The sequence below is a fragment of the Micromys minutus genome, assembly GCF_963924665.1.
Source record: "Micromys minutus genome assembly, chromosome: 12".
Lineage (NCBI taxonomy): Eukaryota > Metazoa > Chordata > Mammalia > Rodentia > Muridae > Micromys > Micromys minutus.
The window spans coordinates 3996227-4010311 of record NC_137981.1 but is presented as its reverse complement, the minus strand read 5'-3'; the positions used below and the strand labels follow the sequence as shown (position 1 = coordinate 4010311).

General features: G+C 43.8%; 1 protein-coding gene across 3 annotated transcripts in view; it reads right to left on the bottom strand.

Moving 5' to 3' along the window:
• Window positions 1-14085, bottom strand: part of PTPRG (protein tyrosine phosphatase receptor type G) — a 659839-nt gene that overhangs the window by 252990 nt on the left and 392764 nt on the right. For all 3 annotated transcript variants that reach the window (XM_080926850.1, XM_080926851.1, XM_080926852.1), the window contains one exon: window positions 7630-7778. In XM_080926850.1, coding sequence (XP_080782976.1) covers window positions 7630-7778 — 149 coding nt within the window. The remainder of the gene's footprint in view (window positions 1-7629; window positions 7779-14085) is intronic.

The following is a 14085-nucleotide window of genomic DNA, read 5'->3' as shown; positions in this document are numbered from 1 at the left end:
GACAGGCTGCTTCCCCTCACAAAACCTCTGTAACAACCCACATCAATTTGTCCAACGAGAAGACTCCTATGTATTACACACAAAGGACAGCACGGCCCAGGGGACTAGATTTTACAATTGGCTCTTTGTTGTAACAAAGCCAACATCTAAGTTTCAGGGAAATCCATGGCCATTTGACAGATGTCACTTCAGAGCAAACAACCAAGATAGAAGGAAAGCACAGAAGTTGCTCTCCAGTACCCTCAACATCCGATAGAGAGGCAGGTCACACACAACATGCACAGCAATGAACGGACTCTGTGAGAAAAGTTTGTTTCAGCAGGACTATAAGGATTTCACTATATACCGAACAGTAGGGTTGGGTGAGAGATATCATTAGCTTTAAGAGAATACATCGCAGTACCTCCTAAGAGAAGTTCTCTTGTGACAAATAAAGATGCTATGGCATTCATAAGGACCTTAAACAATTAGATTTGAACAAACCAAGGTGCCAGCATAATTTTCAAGATAATAGAAATGTCAAAACACTCCTTGTGTCCTCTGAGGACATTTGGACAGGATCCCATTTGAACTGTCAACCAGAAGAGGGATAATATCTAAACCAGTGTTTCCAAAAGGAAAGGCAATAATACCAAACAATAAAGGAGAAGGGCAATTCTCCTGTAAGGATCCTGTGTTAGGGGCCAGTGAAATGGTTCTGTGGGGAAAGGCACTTGCCTTGGCCAAGCCTGACAATCTGAGATATAAAAAAACTAGGGATCTACCTGGTGTGAGAGAGACAACTCCTGCAAGTTGCCTTCTGACTTCCACATGTACCCTAAACACACACACGCACACACCAAATTTAAGACAAAATTTAAAAAGCTATTGTTAAATACAGCTGAACAGATGTCTCTTTTACTATTTATTATTGTGATACACAGTGATGGCAGACACTGTGGCATTTTCATACATATATACACACATACATAAATGAGCAGTTTAATTTTTAAAGAGAAAGATGCTTCAAATCCCTTACTGTACTAGCATATGACATAAATCTTTAGAGAGGCATGCCTGTGCTTAAGTGTATCCTCAGTGGGATCTCAACAGAAAGGAGTGGAGCTAGCATTAAGACCATACCTATCAAGCTATGGAGGTCAGAGACCAAAGTGGGACATGTCCAGATGCTTTGACTATTATTTGAGCTGTGAAGACACCGCCACGCACTCAGTGGGTTGAGAGGGTAACAGCCATGCTTTGGCTTAGCAGAAGGAAGGCAGACATGAATCTCCTGAGCCAGAACCTAGGGGTCATGGCACACACTATCTTGTCAGAGAAAGACAGAGGGACTCCAAGGCAGAAGCAAGATGTATTTCATCAAAGGGTAGCTGCCTCTGTGTGGGCAGACAGGCTGCGAGCAGACAGGGCTCTCCCCGGCACAGATGGGGAAAGAGGGAGAGAAGACAGATACAAGGCCAGACGGAATATGGGAAAAGGGAACACCCAAGAAGTTAGCACAGAATTGGCCACCTCTTGTCTCCTAGACAGTCCTTCATCCTGACCCAGAATGTCATAGTATCATGTCAGAAAAGGTTCAGAAGATCACCGAAAGACATACGGTCTTGCAGACAGAAAAATGGTCAACACGCTGGGTCAGAGCTACAGTGACTCAGAACTCTCTGTAATAAGACAATGAAGCCATACAGAGGACACAAGAACCACAGGATGGTCTTAGACATTTTTTCAAGACCAAATGGAATCTTGCTGCTATTAATTTTTTTTGCAGAGACTTACTTGGTGGTGAAACCTGATGTGAAGCTATTTAGTGAGTGTATTTTTCATTCAGTATGCGCATTCTGTTCAGGGGCAGAGCAGCTTCCATGATGTGTGTGCACAAACACACACACATACACACTTTTGTGCACACACAGAAATCTTTCTTTAAAAAAAAAGATTGGAGATTCTAAAGCATCTGGCCTCCAGAGTCTGAGATAAGGAATTGCTGCCCTGTAACATATGGTAATGTGTGCATGGAACATAAGAAGAAAGTCTCCATACTTACTGAGATGCCCTAACCAGAGCTGAAATGAACCAGCTGTGAATCTAGCTGGGAAGGGCACAGACAATCAATTTGGATCATTTAAGCTTATTGAAGACTTCAACTCATAAAAAGTCTGAACCAACAACTCCTGCAATCTCTTATTGTGATAAATACGATTTTAATTACCTCAGACAACAAGCACGCAACGAACCTCCACTTTAATGGAGCTCTCGGATGTTCTGTCTAGAGATTTTCCTTTGAATACACTCCAACTTCAATTATTAGTAGAAACGCGCTGTGATTCAATTCCTGTTTGTGTGTTAGGAACTGTCAGTTACAGGATCAACCACAGGCCAAGGAATGCATATGGAACAGGGGAAATGAGGAGGAGAAGGTAACATTCTTAGGAGAATTGCTGTAGCATATCAGGAAGTCCAGGAACCCAGAAACAAAGCCATTCTAACACCACTGTCTTTCGCCAGAATAGTTTGAACTCTTCCAAGGATTCCTACTTGACTTCACATATGTGAAGTCCCCTTTGGTACTAAAACACTCATGGCCTTACACAATGTCGCCAACCTCAGGACCTTTGTACAGGGTCTCAGATTCATCCCTTCACCTTCATCTCCAAAAGCCTTTGTCTCTTGGCACAAAGTCACTCTGCTTCAGTTTATCTATTACAACCGAAAGGACATTATGACTCTTCAACTGGTCCCCTGCAGTGTGATCTCCAGAACACACACAGCTGGAGGCAGGGAAGTGGCTTCTTGCTTTACTTGGGTGTCACTAACATCTGTAAGGCAGAAAACCCAAAGAAATCTTCAGTTAGCAGGGAAGCTGACACAGGGCGGCAGAGGGTATCTGAGAACAGGTCTGTCCTACGATTGGACACTGCAGTCACTCACATTTACTTTTCTGAGTTTGATTGTGCTGGAAAAAGAGAAAAGAACAGAAACAAGAAAAGTGGCTGTCATGTGAAGATCGTGGACTTTGCTTGGCCTGTCTAATGACCGTGTAGTTAACAATTAGACTGGCTCTAACCTACTAAGAGACCACATCTAGGATTTCAGCCAGGAAAATGGAGACAGGTATAAACTGTGGGTGCCTTTTAAAAGGCCGTGGGTATTTTCAAGGAATTCCCCAGCAGGAGCAAAATCTACAAGGTTGGCTTTGTTGCAGTTTACCCTCAGGGAGCCAAGGAGCTGGACCAGGTTCTGATGAGACACATACTTAAAATTCAGCCTTCGGGGCAGAACCCTGCCACATTTGCTGAAATTATGGGGCTATGTTACATGTCAGGACACAAGGTACATTGCTTTTGTAACCAACACAAGAGGCCACAGTTACTGCAGAGAGAACAAAGTTCTCTGTATTCAACATGTTTGTGGTGATGCCACTGAGATGAAGGGGGCTTAATCCCATTAAATGCATGCTTTCTTTGCTCTGGAGTCTCACACATGTGACACTAGTGACATCTGTGGGCTGAATGGCTACTTGTACAGAGGGCTGTTACATACACTGGCACATTTGCAGGAAGGGGGATGGTCCCTTGGTCCCACTCTACCAATCCCAGTGTAAGCCTCAACAATGCCTCTTTCTAACCCCAGTGGCAGGAATGAAGAAGGTACTGTAAAAAGACACGGACCCTCCCTTTTGCTATCAGACTATTAAAACAATGCCCTCCCATGTTGGAATCGGCTCAGAAACAACATGCTGGGAGGAGGAAAAGGCTGGAACCCAACAAGAGATTTCCAGTAAGTAAGATACGTATCTCCTTTTGTGGAGGTCAGACAACCAAAGGTGTCACTGCTCGGAAACTAAGCACTGTGTCTTTTGATACAAGAGCTCTCATTGGCTTAGAACTTACCAATTAGGCTAAGCAGACTGCACAAGGCAGGGAATTACATGCCACCATAGCTGGCTGTTTCACAAGGGTGCGAGGGCCCACACCCAGGCTGCATGTAACTACATCAACAGAGCATCTCTACATCTCTGCATCTCTGCAGCACTCCACAGTTGCCTAACAAGGGTGACTGAAGCCCAGACAGTGGTGATGGGAGGGGCCGTGCATGAACCAGGACAGCTTAGCTAGGAGGTCTTCTTCCCTCTCCTCGAGCCTAAGCCTCAGGTCAGAACCCTGACAATGGGCTTGATCAGGCCTCTTTGTGCTCCTTCCCAGTGGTGCTACACTGAATAAAGCATGCTCAATAGGCCTTTTAAGGATGAATGACCCAATCTACCTTGTTAGGGCTGCCAGAGCCCTGACTCTGATCTTAACATTCAAATAACACAGAGTTACCTTTATACATGGCACATAAAAAAATGATACTGGGGATGCAGATCATTTTTTCCACAATAGACTGAAACTTTTCTTGGAATATAATACAGGTATATGTTAGGTCTCAAAGAAACCCTGGACAAATGGCCAGCAGAGGTACCTAGTAACATAATAAAGAGGACTCTGGCTAGCTCACCCCAGCATTACTCAATAATCTGTCACTCCTCCCATCACTTCTCAATCATCCTTCCCCGCTTCCCTTCCCTATATAATTCAGCCATTTTGGCTCAGGACCCTCTTGATTCACCATATTCTCTTGGTCTCTGCCTCCTGGTCTCCTGGCTTACTCGTGGCCTCTTGTCTCCTGGTTCCCTCTCCTCTTTCTCTCTTTGACTTCCTCTCTCGATCTCTGTCTCCTCCTCTTACATTTGCTGGCATGTTCAGCCAGGATCCTTCCAGATGCCTCTGGCTGTTTCCTCCTTTGTGCCTACAATAAACCTTCCCCTGAACCCATACACAGGAGCAGCCATGTCCTCATTTTTCATTCCACATGAAAAGAAGTCAGCTGACTCTGAGATGCTCAAACAGGATTACCAGGAAGAGTTAGTGTAAATAAGGAACTTTAGTAAGGCAAGCTATGGCAAAGTTTTACAGACACATTTGAGAGAGAAGTGAGCAACTTTCATGTGCATATTTTACAGTTAAATTGGATCCAATTGCCTTTAATCCCTACAACTTAAGTACCTCCAAATATACCACTAAGAACATCAACATGTTATCACAGTTTATGAAATAAGCTATGAACCAGCTGGGCATGAGGACTCCACTCCACACAGGCAGGTTTCCTATCTCATGCCACTCAAAAGCAAAGAACCCAAGCAGCTTGACCAGACAGTAAGTCTGGGCTTCAGAAGTGACACAGCTTATATTAGTGTCAGCAATTGATGGCACTCTTCACGCAATGGGAAAATCAAACAACTTTCAAGTCTCAAAGCCTCCAAAGAAAACAGGCTTCCACTGTCCATGGTATGAGCATGACAGAAAGCCCTCGAAATACAAGGTGTGACTGCAGATGAGGCTCAAGCCCCCTTCCTGCTGTGGAAACCGTCTTTTTCAAGTCAGATTCTGAGCACAGCTCTTTTGTTCTGAACAAGGGACAAAGAGGTCTCCAAGAAAAACTGGTAGGACACACAATCCAGCCCTTCAACCCACACTGCCCACGGGAAGTGGAGGGGGCAAGACCAGAACTCACAAACACAAACACCACAGAACTTTGATTCTAGGAAGCAAGTTTGCCATGTATATAAATAAAGCTAAGACTTCTAAGAAGTGACTCATTCCATTCACAGGCAGAAGGACCCATTAAGTTGAAACACACCCTGAGAATCATATAATTAGCATGGCCAGGAGAGGAAGTGCCACAGACAAGGGTGGACAGGGGAGATTTGGGTTCTACAAACATGAATCGCTTTTTCAGAGTAGCTACTTCTGATGTCTCTAGGAACAGTACGTAAAGAGAGATCTATATGTCAGTGGAGGTGATATTCCAATATAAGAGAGTGTATGAATGTGTGCAGATATGCATTCATATATGCATATATTTTCATCCACAGCTTTTGGCATCCGATCCTTCAAGAAACTAGAGAATTCCTCTCAAGAGAAAAGGAACCTTCCACAAGGCCAGTCCGGAAACACTACCTTGCCCCAACACTGTGTTTTGGGATTGCCTAGAAAGAAATTCTTTGTGCTACCTTGTCTGATAGTGTAACTAGCCTACCACCAGGAGGGCCTGCTCTCTATACAGGAGAATAAAAGGCAGAGCCAGCCCAAGCCAAAAAGAATTTGAAGAAACAGGTCTTGTAAGTTGCTCTTCCCAAGCTACAAGCAGTAGCTCAGATACTATTGTGTATGTTTTCATAGTCCTCACTTAAGTGACAAGAAGTCATTCCTGGGGACCTCAGAAGCTCCTGTACCCAGGATTGCCCCAGACCCGCTCATGCTTCCTTTTCTCTAGCTACACTGTCAAGAACCTTTCAAATCTCCTCGCAACAATCTAGGGAAATGTGACTAAGGTCTGTGAGCTACACTAGAAAACGTATAGAAACTTGTGACTGACGTAGAGGTTGTGTGGTAGGAGTGAGGCCTTCTGCAGAAGCTATATAATCTCCGCACACAGGTGGCGCAGGAAGGAACAGACGTTAAGAACAGCGTGTGGAACTTTCTGCACACCACTGGGGTAAAGGCTGCACACGTTCTTGGATGTAAAGTGGTCCGTGTTGGGAGCATGTGGGCGGAAAAGCTGAGGTGGAGGACACTGTCCCACTGACCCTCAAAAGCATCTCTACAGCAGATATCAGTGTCTTTCTGAGCTTTCACAGGTCCTCACAGAGGGTCATAAACAGGCCAGAGGAGCCAGGTGATATACCTAATACTCCAAGTCATACATAATGCCGAAAATGCAGGTATTTTCATTATGAAAGGGGTCCCAAATATTTATCATCTATCAAAGCAGGACACAAATTGAGAAACATTTGTTGCTGAAAATGATCTCTGCCATCTGGTCCCTATGATTAAAACAGTCCAGCATTTCACAGGGACTCCCTGCTTTATGCAACCAAAGACTACCAGCATATCTAGTAAGATCTGCCACAAATCTGTCAGGCTTAGCATATAGGGATCAAGCCAATCGGCACCTGTTATCCCAACAGAACAAAGAAAGCAAGAGGCTCACGCTACATGTGATGTGCCACGTGACACTGATGAAGGCCTCCTTTGTCAACTCTCTATATCACTACCATGGCCTTCTGGTCACCACCCTGGCTCTGTGAAGGATGGCCTCCAAGTGCTTGAGGAATGAAGCAGGGTTACCATCAGTTCTAGGAGAAGATGACAGTGGCTCATAGCATCAGTGGTCATGTCCTCTGTCTCAACAGCTGGCAGGGACCAAAACCAACATAAAACCTTCAAAGAGGCTCACACCTCAGACAAGGCTCTGAGACTTCTCTCCACATCACCAGCCTTTTCATTTCCTACAGAGTGACAACAAAGTCTTCTAAGCATCACATAAAATGTCACCTTCACAGAAAAGAGGGCTTGACTGAGAAGGAAAGGGTGTCAAAGGTAACGGATGACAAGCATCACTGAGCAGGCAATAGTGTGCCCATGGACTCTTTACGGCTCTCCACTTGAACAAAGACTGGTGGGAAGCTCTTTGCTGTGCTCTCCACACAGGGTACCCGAGAGGAATGTCTGTCTAGCCTGCAGAATGTCTGAGGGAAAAACACAGCATCCACCAGCAGGAATCCCAGGGACCCCCAGTTTCTCTCACCTCCACAGGAAACCTCCGGCCATTGACGCTATGCTCTGAGCCAGCCGAGCCATTGCTGTGGCCCCAGTGAAACTCCACCTTCTCAGCTTTGAATCTGCCCGGCAGTCCAGCACCGCTCACGAAATAGTCGTCTTTCAGCAGGATGGCAACTGTCAAATGGGAAGGAAGGAAAGAAAAATGAGTTTTAAGCCCAAACTTAAGTTCTGTTCTTTTTGTTCTTCGATTCTTTCAGACACGTTTGTGATTACCATGGTGTGGATCACTGTTCCACACTCCTACAAGTCAAGACCCCAAGTTTCAGTAAAAGGGGGCACTGCTGCTATGAAGGCCTCGTGGGCCACTAGCTGGATCTTGTTGTATAGAGCTAGCCTCTGAGCCCTGCAGCCACCTTCATCACAATAGCTGTGACTGCTTATAAAAGACCCCAGAGATTGTGTTTGCAGGCCACTTGGGCTCACTCACAGAAGAGGGAGTTCAGGGGTGTGGGGGTATCACTGGGCTTCATGATCCCAGCCTACCCCTTCTAAGGCAGCTAACTCTATGTCATTCAGTCCTAATGACACGTGGCTCCCTGGTCTCAAGGGGTGCTAGAACACAGTGAATTCAAGATGAACTGAAGTGGAATCATAGCTGTGTACAGCTGTGGGAAGTCATCATGTGGACATTTGCAGGTTATCCATATGCCTGCAAGGAACCAATCCTGCATGCTTTTTAAGTAAGCCCAACACACATCAATTCCCCAATTTGGACTTCAGTGGGCTTTATTTTGAATTGTCACTGGTGTCCTTGAAGGAGGGAGACAGAAATTTGGTTACGTCTCTCTACTGTGGTAACAAGTTACCACAATAGTTATAAATGATCACAATTCCTAAGGAGACCAAGAAATCCCATTTAATTCATAGAAAAAAATGGAGATGCTTCCAGAAAGCAAGACACTTCTGAAGTGCTGGCTCCTGAGGCTGTCCTGGGATTCAAGGTCTAAACCAGATAGGAAACATTCAGTAAGCCACATGTGACAGGTATGTTTCCTTGACTAAAACAAACAAACAAACAAAAACAAAAACAAACAAAAAAATTAAGAACAAGAAACAATGACACTGACAACAGAAACTTAGGCAAGTGAGCACAACAGAGGATTTGGAGGCTTGTCCTCTGTTAAGGTGACAATGGTGGCTAGACAGCCAGAGCTGGACAGCCATCTTCACTGTTACTGTCAAAGCAGCACAGCACACACCTAGATCAATAGGAATTCATGAAAATATCGGCCCATGACTCTATGTCCTCTCCTGATTTCTTTAATTCCACACATAAGAAAAGTATGCTCAGCTCATGACAACACACAAGAGCATCACAACATAAAGGTCTTCACCAATTCAAACCCCAATGCTAAAAGTGTAGTTCTCTTCCGCATCCCCCAGAGCAGGAATCCAAGAATCATCTGGATTTCTAGTTCCATAAAACTTTGGTTTGTGCGAGGGGAATGTGATTATCTAAATGCATACAAAACAGTTTCTCTTTTAAACTGCTCCAGGCTCAATCTCCTTTTTGTTCCCTCTAAAGTTGACTCATTCATTCATTTAACAAATTCTTATTGGCTGCGAAATACATGGAAGTTGCCAACCGATACACTGATTGGCTTAGGACCAAACGCAAGCCTGTGTTGGGATGAGAAAGCACTCAGGTTCTCATTGTCTCCTATTCCTAAAGAGATCCCAGTCAGAGCCTCACAGAGGAACCCTGCATGAAAATTAGGTCCACATAAAAGATAGGGACTAGACTAATGACCCATTTCGGAAACAGGGCAATTAGTCTCTGTGCTTTGCTGTGGAAAGGAAGCATTAGCAACAAGAGAAGGAGCCCTGATCACATCAATCCCCCTTTATTGCCTTCAAAAGGCACTTGTTCACCAACTTTTGAAAAATACACAGCAAATGTTCAATTACTGGGACAGTGCATTAAAGAATAAAATGAAGTAAAAGAAAGCGTTTCTTCTGCCAATTAAACAGGCGGTGGCAACGTTCCAGCATTGCTCTGTTTGGGGCATGCTAGAATAGAGGTCGGCACACTTTTCCTTTAATGGCCATTAGTAAATATTTTAGGATTTGCAGAGCACTGAGCCTCTGGTGGAGACTTGGTAAGATAGAAGCAGACAGAGACCATATGTAAATGAACAAATGCGACTACATCATACAAAAACATTATTTAATCACATTGAAACTTGAACTTAATGTAATTTTATGCATCATAAAGTATTATTCTCCTCTGACTCTCTCTCTCTCTCTCTCTCTCTCTCTCTCTCTCTCTCTCTCTCTCTCTCTCCCTCCTCTCTCTCTCTGTGTGTGAGCATGTGTGTATATTGTGAGCATCAGTAAAAAGTCAGAGGTCCATTCAGGTGTCTTCCCCAATAGCTCTTTAGCTTATTTTGAGATCCTCTCACTGAGCCTGGTGCTCATGGACTGGCTGGCTGAGCAGACCAGAGTCCCAGCACTGAGATTGTAAGAAGGGCACTATCTCACTCGGCCTTTATGCAGGTACTGGGAACCCAAAGTCAGCTCCCTATCCTCGTGAGGCGAACACTACCCAGTGAGAGATACCACTCCAGCTGCCTTTTGTGTTTCAACCATTTAAAAATATTAAAACAAGGCAGATGGCCTGCCACCACATGAAAAAATATCGAAATTAATACAAAGTTGAGCACATATAGAACTATGTGCTCAAGTTGATGGGCATAAAGCTATTGTAAAATGTCTTCTAAAGTGCACTACAACAGCTCAGGTGCCGTTCAGACCACTGTCGAAACGCAGGCACCTGCCCAGCAGTGTCTTAAATGCTGTTGATTATTCTTAGCCCACTCTGATTTCTACAGACACAATTCTCCTTCAAAAGCGTGGAAGCAAAGATTTGAGTATCTTTTAGGACACACCCAGGGACTCAGCATCTTCTCATGAATATTTGATTCTACCTAAATCATTTATGTCTCTGTCAGGGGTCATTTTACTTGTTTTATATGAATAATTAAAGGTATAATTAGGGAACTGTATAATCTGAAACATTAATCTCAGTTTTCATTTTATGGAATTTCTCACCAGACACACAGCATGCCCATGTATATATATGCCCTTCCAAAAATAGCTTATATTTTGTTTACATTTTATGAAATAAGAAGAGAAAGCTTCCCCAGCCATCTTGAAACAACTTTTATAAGGACCAGTGACGGATGACAGCAATATTTTGAAACGGAAGAAAAGGTAGTTTCATGGACCACAAAAAGTCTTATGGCAGAATAGTGTGACCTCAAGCAAGTTCCCAAATTCTCTCTGCCTCAGTTTCCTTCACTGTTCATAAGGTTATGACAACAGTGTCCATCCCTTGAGGCTAAAGGGTATCACTTTCCAAAAGCACCATATGCAGTGCTAGGAACCCGTATGTACTCATGGTGCCGGCTGTCATCATTCCCGGGATCAAGGCTGGAGAGCAGGTGAGGTACAGAGGGGAAGCTGCAGCCACATAAATGTGACTCTACATGATCACATAGAGCTCAATTCAGACTGCGTGTGACTCAGTGATAGACCGCTTGCTAGCATGTTCCAGGGAATGGGCTTAAGTAAGAGCAAAACATACACATGACAGACTTAAAATTTATTTATTTATTCATTCATTCATTCATTCATTCATTCATTCATTCATTCACTCACTCATTCACTTTACATCCCTATGGCAGCTCCCTCCCCTCCCAGTCTGGCCCTCATATGGCCCCTTCCCCCAAATCCTTCTACTTCACCTCTGAGAAGAGAAGGTCCCTCCCAGGGAAGCAATCCTGGCACCTCAAGTCACTGCAGGACTAGCAGAATTTAAATGTAAAGCCAAGTGTGCCTTAAGCAGGTCCTGGGGTCCTGGGTGGTAAACTTGGAGGCTGAGTGGTCATTTCCAGTCCACTCCAAGACATACTGAAAAAAGACACTTTTTTTGTTAACAAATTACTTCAACTCTTTCTTCTTCCATGAAAAGAACATCCCTGTTCCTTATCTATTCCACTTTTTGTTTCAAAGGGAAGTGTTAACAAGAATTTAATAACATAGAAATCTTTGATTTATTTTCATGGATTATAGACTTAATTTTAACAGTAATTCTGTGTCAAGCCCCTGGGTTTTCCATTTATAATTCGAATACAACATTTTCTTTGAAAAATCACCTTATTCTAGCAAAATAAAATTAGCGAACTTAAAGAAAAGAATTAACGAATATGACAAGACTGAAAAGAAAACGTGAACAGCACTAGTAACAGACATGTTGGGGTGAATAGCCAACACTGGAAGACAATGATTTAAATGAAAGGTCTGTGTGGGCAAAACACTTGGCCACTGAAACCCCACTTCTCACTGTTCTCTACTAGATGCTGAGGCCGTTGGGAGGGTGTTGAGATCATAATATTGACGTTTTTGTGCCTAGAACGAATACCCTGAGAGATAAACAGGAGAAAGACCCTTGGCCTTTCCCCTCATGGGAGGGCACAGTGAGAAGAGACCCTCTAAGGGACCAGAAAGGAACGTCCCCGCTGGTAATGAGCTCTACAGATGCCTTAAGTTTGCCTTCCCGTCTCCATAGCGGTGAGAAATGTGTAAGCCGGTCTCTCCCGCAGACATGTGTAGTAATGCAGCCTGAATTCACAAAAATGATGGGACAGATGGGGCTAGAAGGAACATACCTGGGTGTGAACCTCCTCCCATGTGGATCAAATGCTGACATGGATCATGAAGCAATCAGAACACAGTAAAGGAAGAAGCAGATGTACAGGACTTCCCATACGATGATACTGACAACCTGGAACTCAAGGCTCCAGTCCACACCAGCAGTGCCCCAGAGCCTTGCTCTGAACTCTAAGGTTAAGGTGTCCCTCAAACCATGGCAAGCAGTGCCTCTTCAGGACAATGTAGAACCAATGTCTAAGTGTATATCTCAGTATCAGACACTAATTTGACAGTAAACTCTGAGAGCCTTTCAGGGAGCTGCAGCCTCCTGTGCATTATCCCGGGCATCATGTAGTCAGGCAGAGGAGCTGTGGACAGGAATCCAGCGACCCATTCATATGCTCTGAAGTCTAAAATTCTTAGAGGGCAGGAAATCTCAAATGAGCAGAATGGCCTCTGTCCCTTGTCATTAGTTGATGTGAACAGTACGTCTACAAATGTGTTCACTGTCATTGGTATCTTTACTCACATAAAATAATTTTTACAAAAGATTTATTGTTATTTTATATGTATGAGTGTTTTCCTGAGAGTATGCATGAGCACCTTGATGGTGCTTAGAGGAGCCAGAAAAGGGCGTGGGATATCCTGGAGTACAGATGGACTTAGGCTGCCACCAGGGTTCTGGGAGCCAACTTAGGTCCTCTGCAAGAGCAGCTGGTGCTCTCAACCGTGAAGGCAGCTCTCAAGCCCCTTACAGCCATTTCTTGAAGATAAAGGCAATAGGTATAATGGAATTTTCAGATACAGGACAAAACAAACCCAGTAAATCAAATGCAGTGGGGAAAATGGAAGAAGTGTCGCTTACGGCTAACATGTTTGCTATGTGTCCCCGTCTGCCATGCTCAGTACCGAGAAAGGAATGGCTCAAAACAATACACAAGTCCTCCCATTGTGAAAAATCACAGGAGGACAAGACTTATTAGTATATTTCAGAAACTTTATGGGAGCTTTAAAACCAACTGCTGTGATTAACGCTGGGACAGCAAGATTATACTGGGCAGCGCTGACAGGAGCAATGTCTCCTCATCCTGTGGAAATCAAGAAAAGGGAAGTACTTTGGATGGTGTGGCAGAGCTGTAACTCACAGCCATAGCTCCTGGGAGAGAAACAGAGGCACTATCTGTCTTACAAAGGATGTTAGACAACGTGTTGGAAGTGAGCGAGGTGTGACCCAGTCGCCACATGACTACAATGGATAAGACATACACATGGTGGTCACAGGGGCACAGACTGATCCAGAGACTAAGACTGTTTTATAGGAAGCTACTGTCTCTATATAGCAGGAAGCTTTAAATATTAACTTCCTATATTCATATTTCAATATCCAGAGACAGTCTATTTTATAGATAAGTGACCTCAAAGTCCATGGAAAGATCATACTTCTTAGATTTACTTTCGGGAAATATGAGGTTTGGAAAAATACTTCTAGAGAAGATAAAATATGCTTAAAGATAATGATTTATAGGCTAGGAATGTAACTCAGTGGGAGAGAGCCTGCCTAGTAATGTACAAAGACCAGGATTACGTCCCTTACATCACAAAATAATGAGGAAAATTGAATGATTTAAAAAAGGAAATGTTGTTTAACTCATTTAGGTATAAAGGACAGATATGGCAACGGCAACGACAGACCACATGCTTATAAATACTTCTGATAATTATAGATGCACATCTAGTTTTAAGAAGTAGGTAAAGATAATATGTTTCT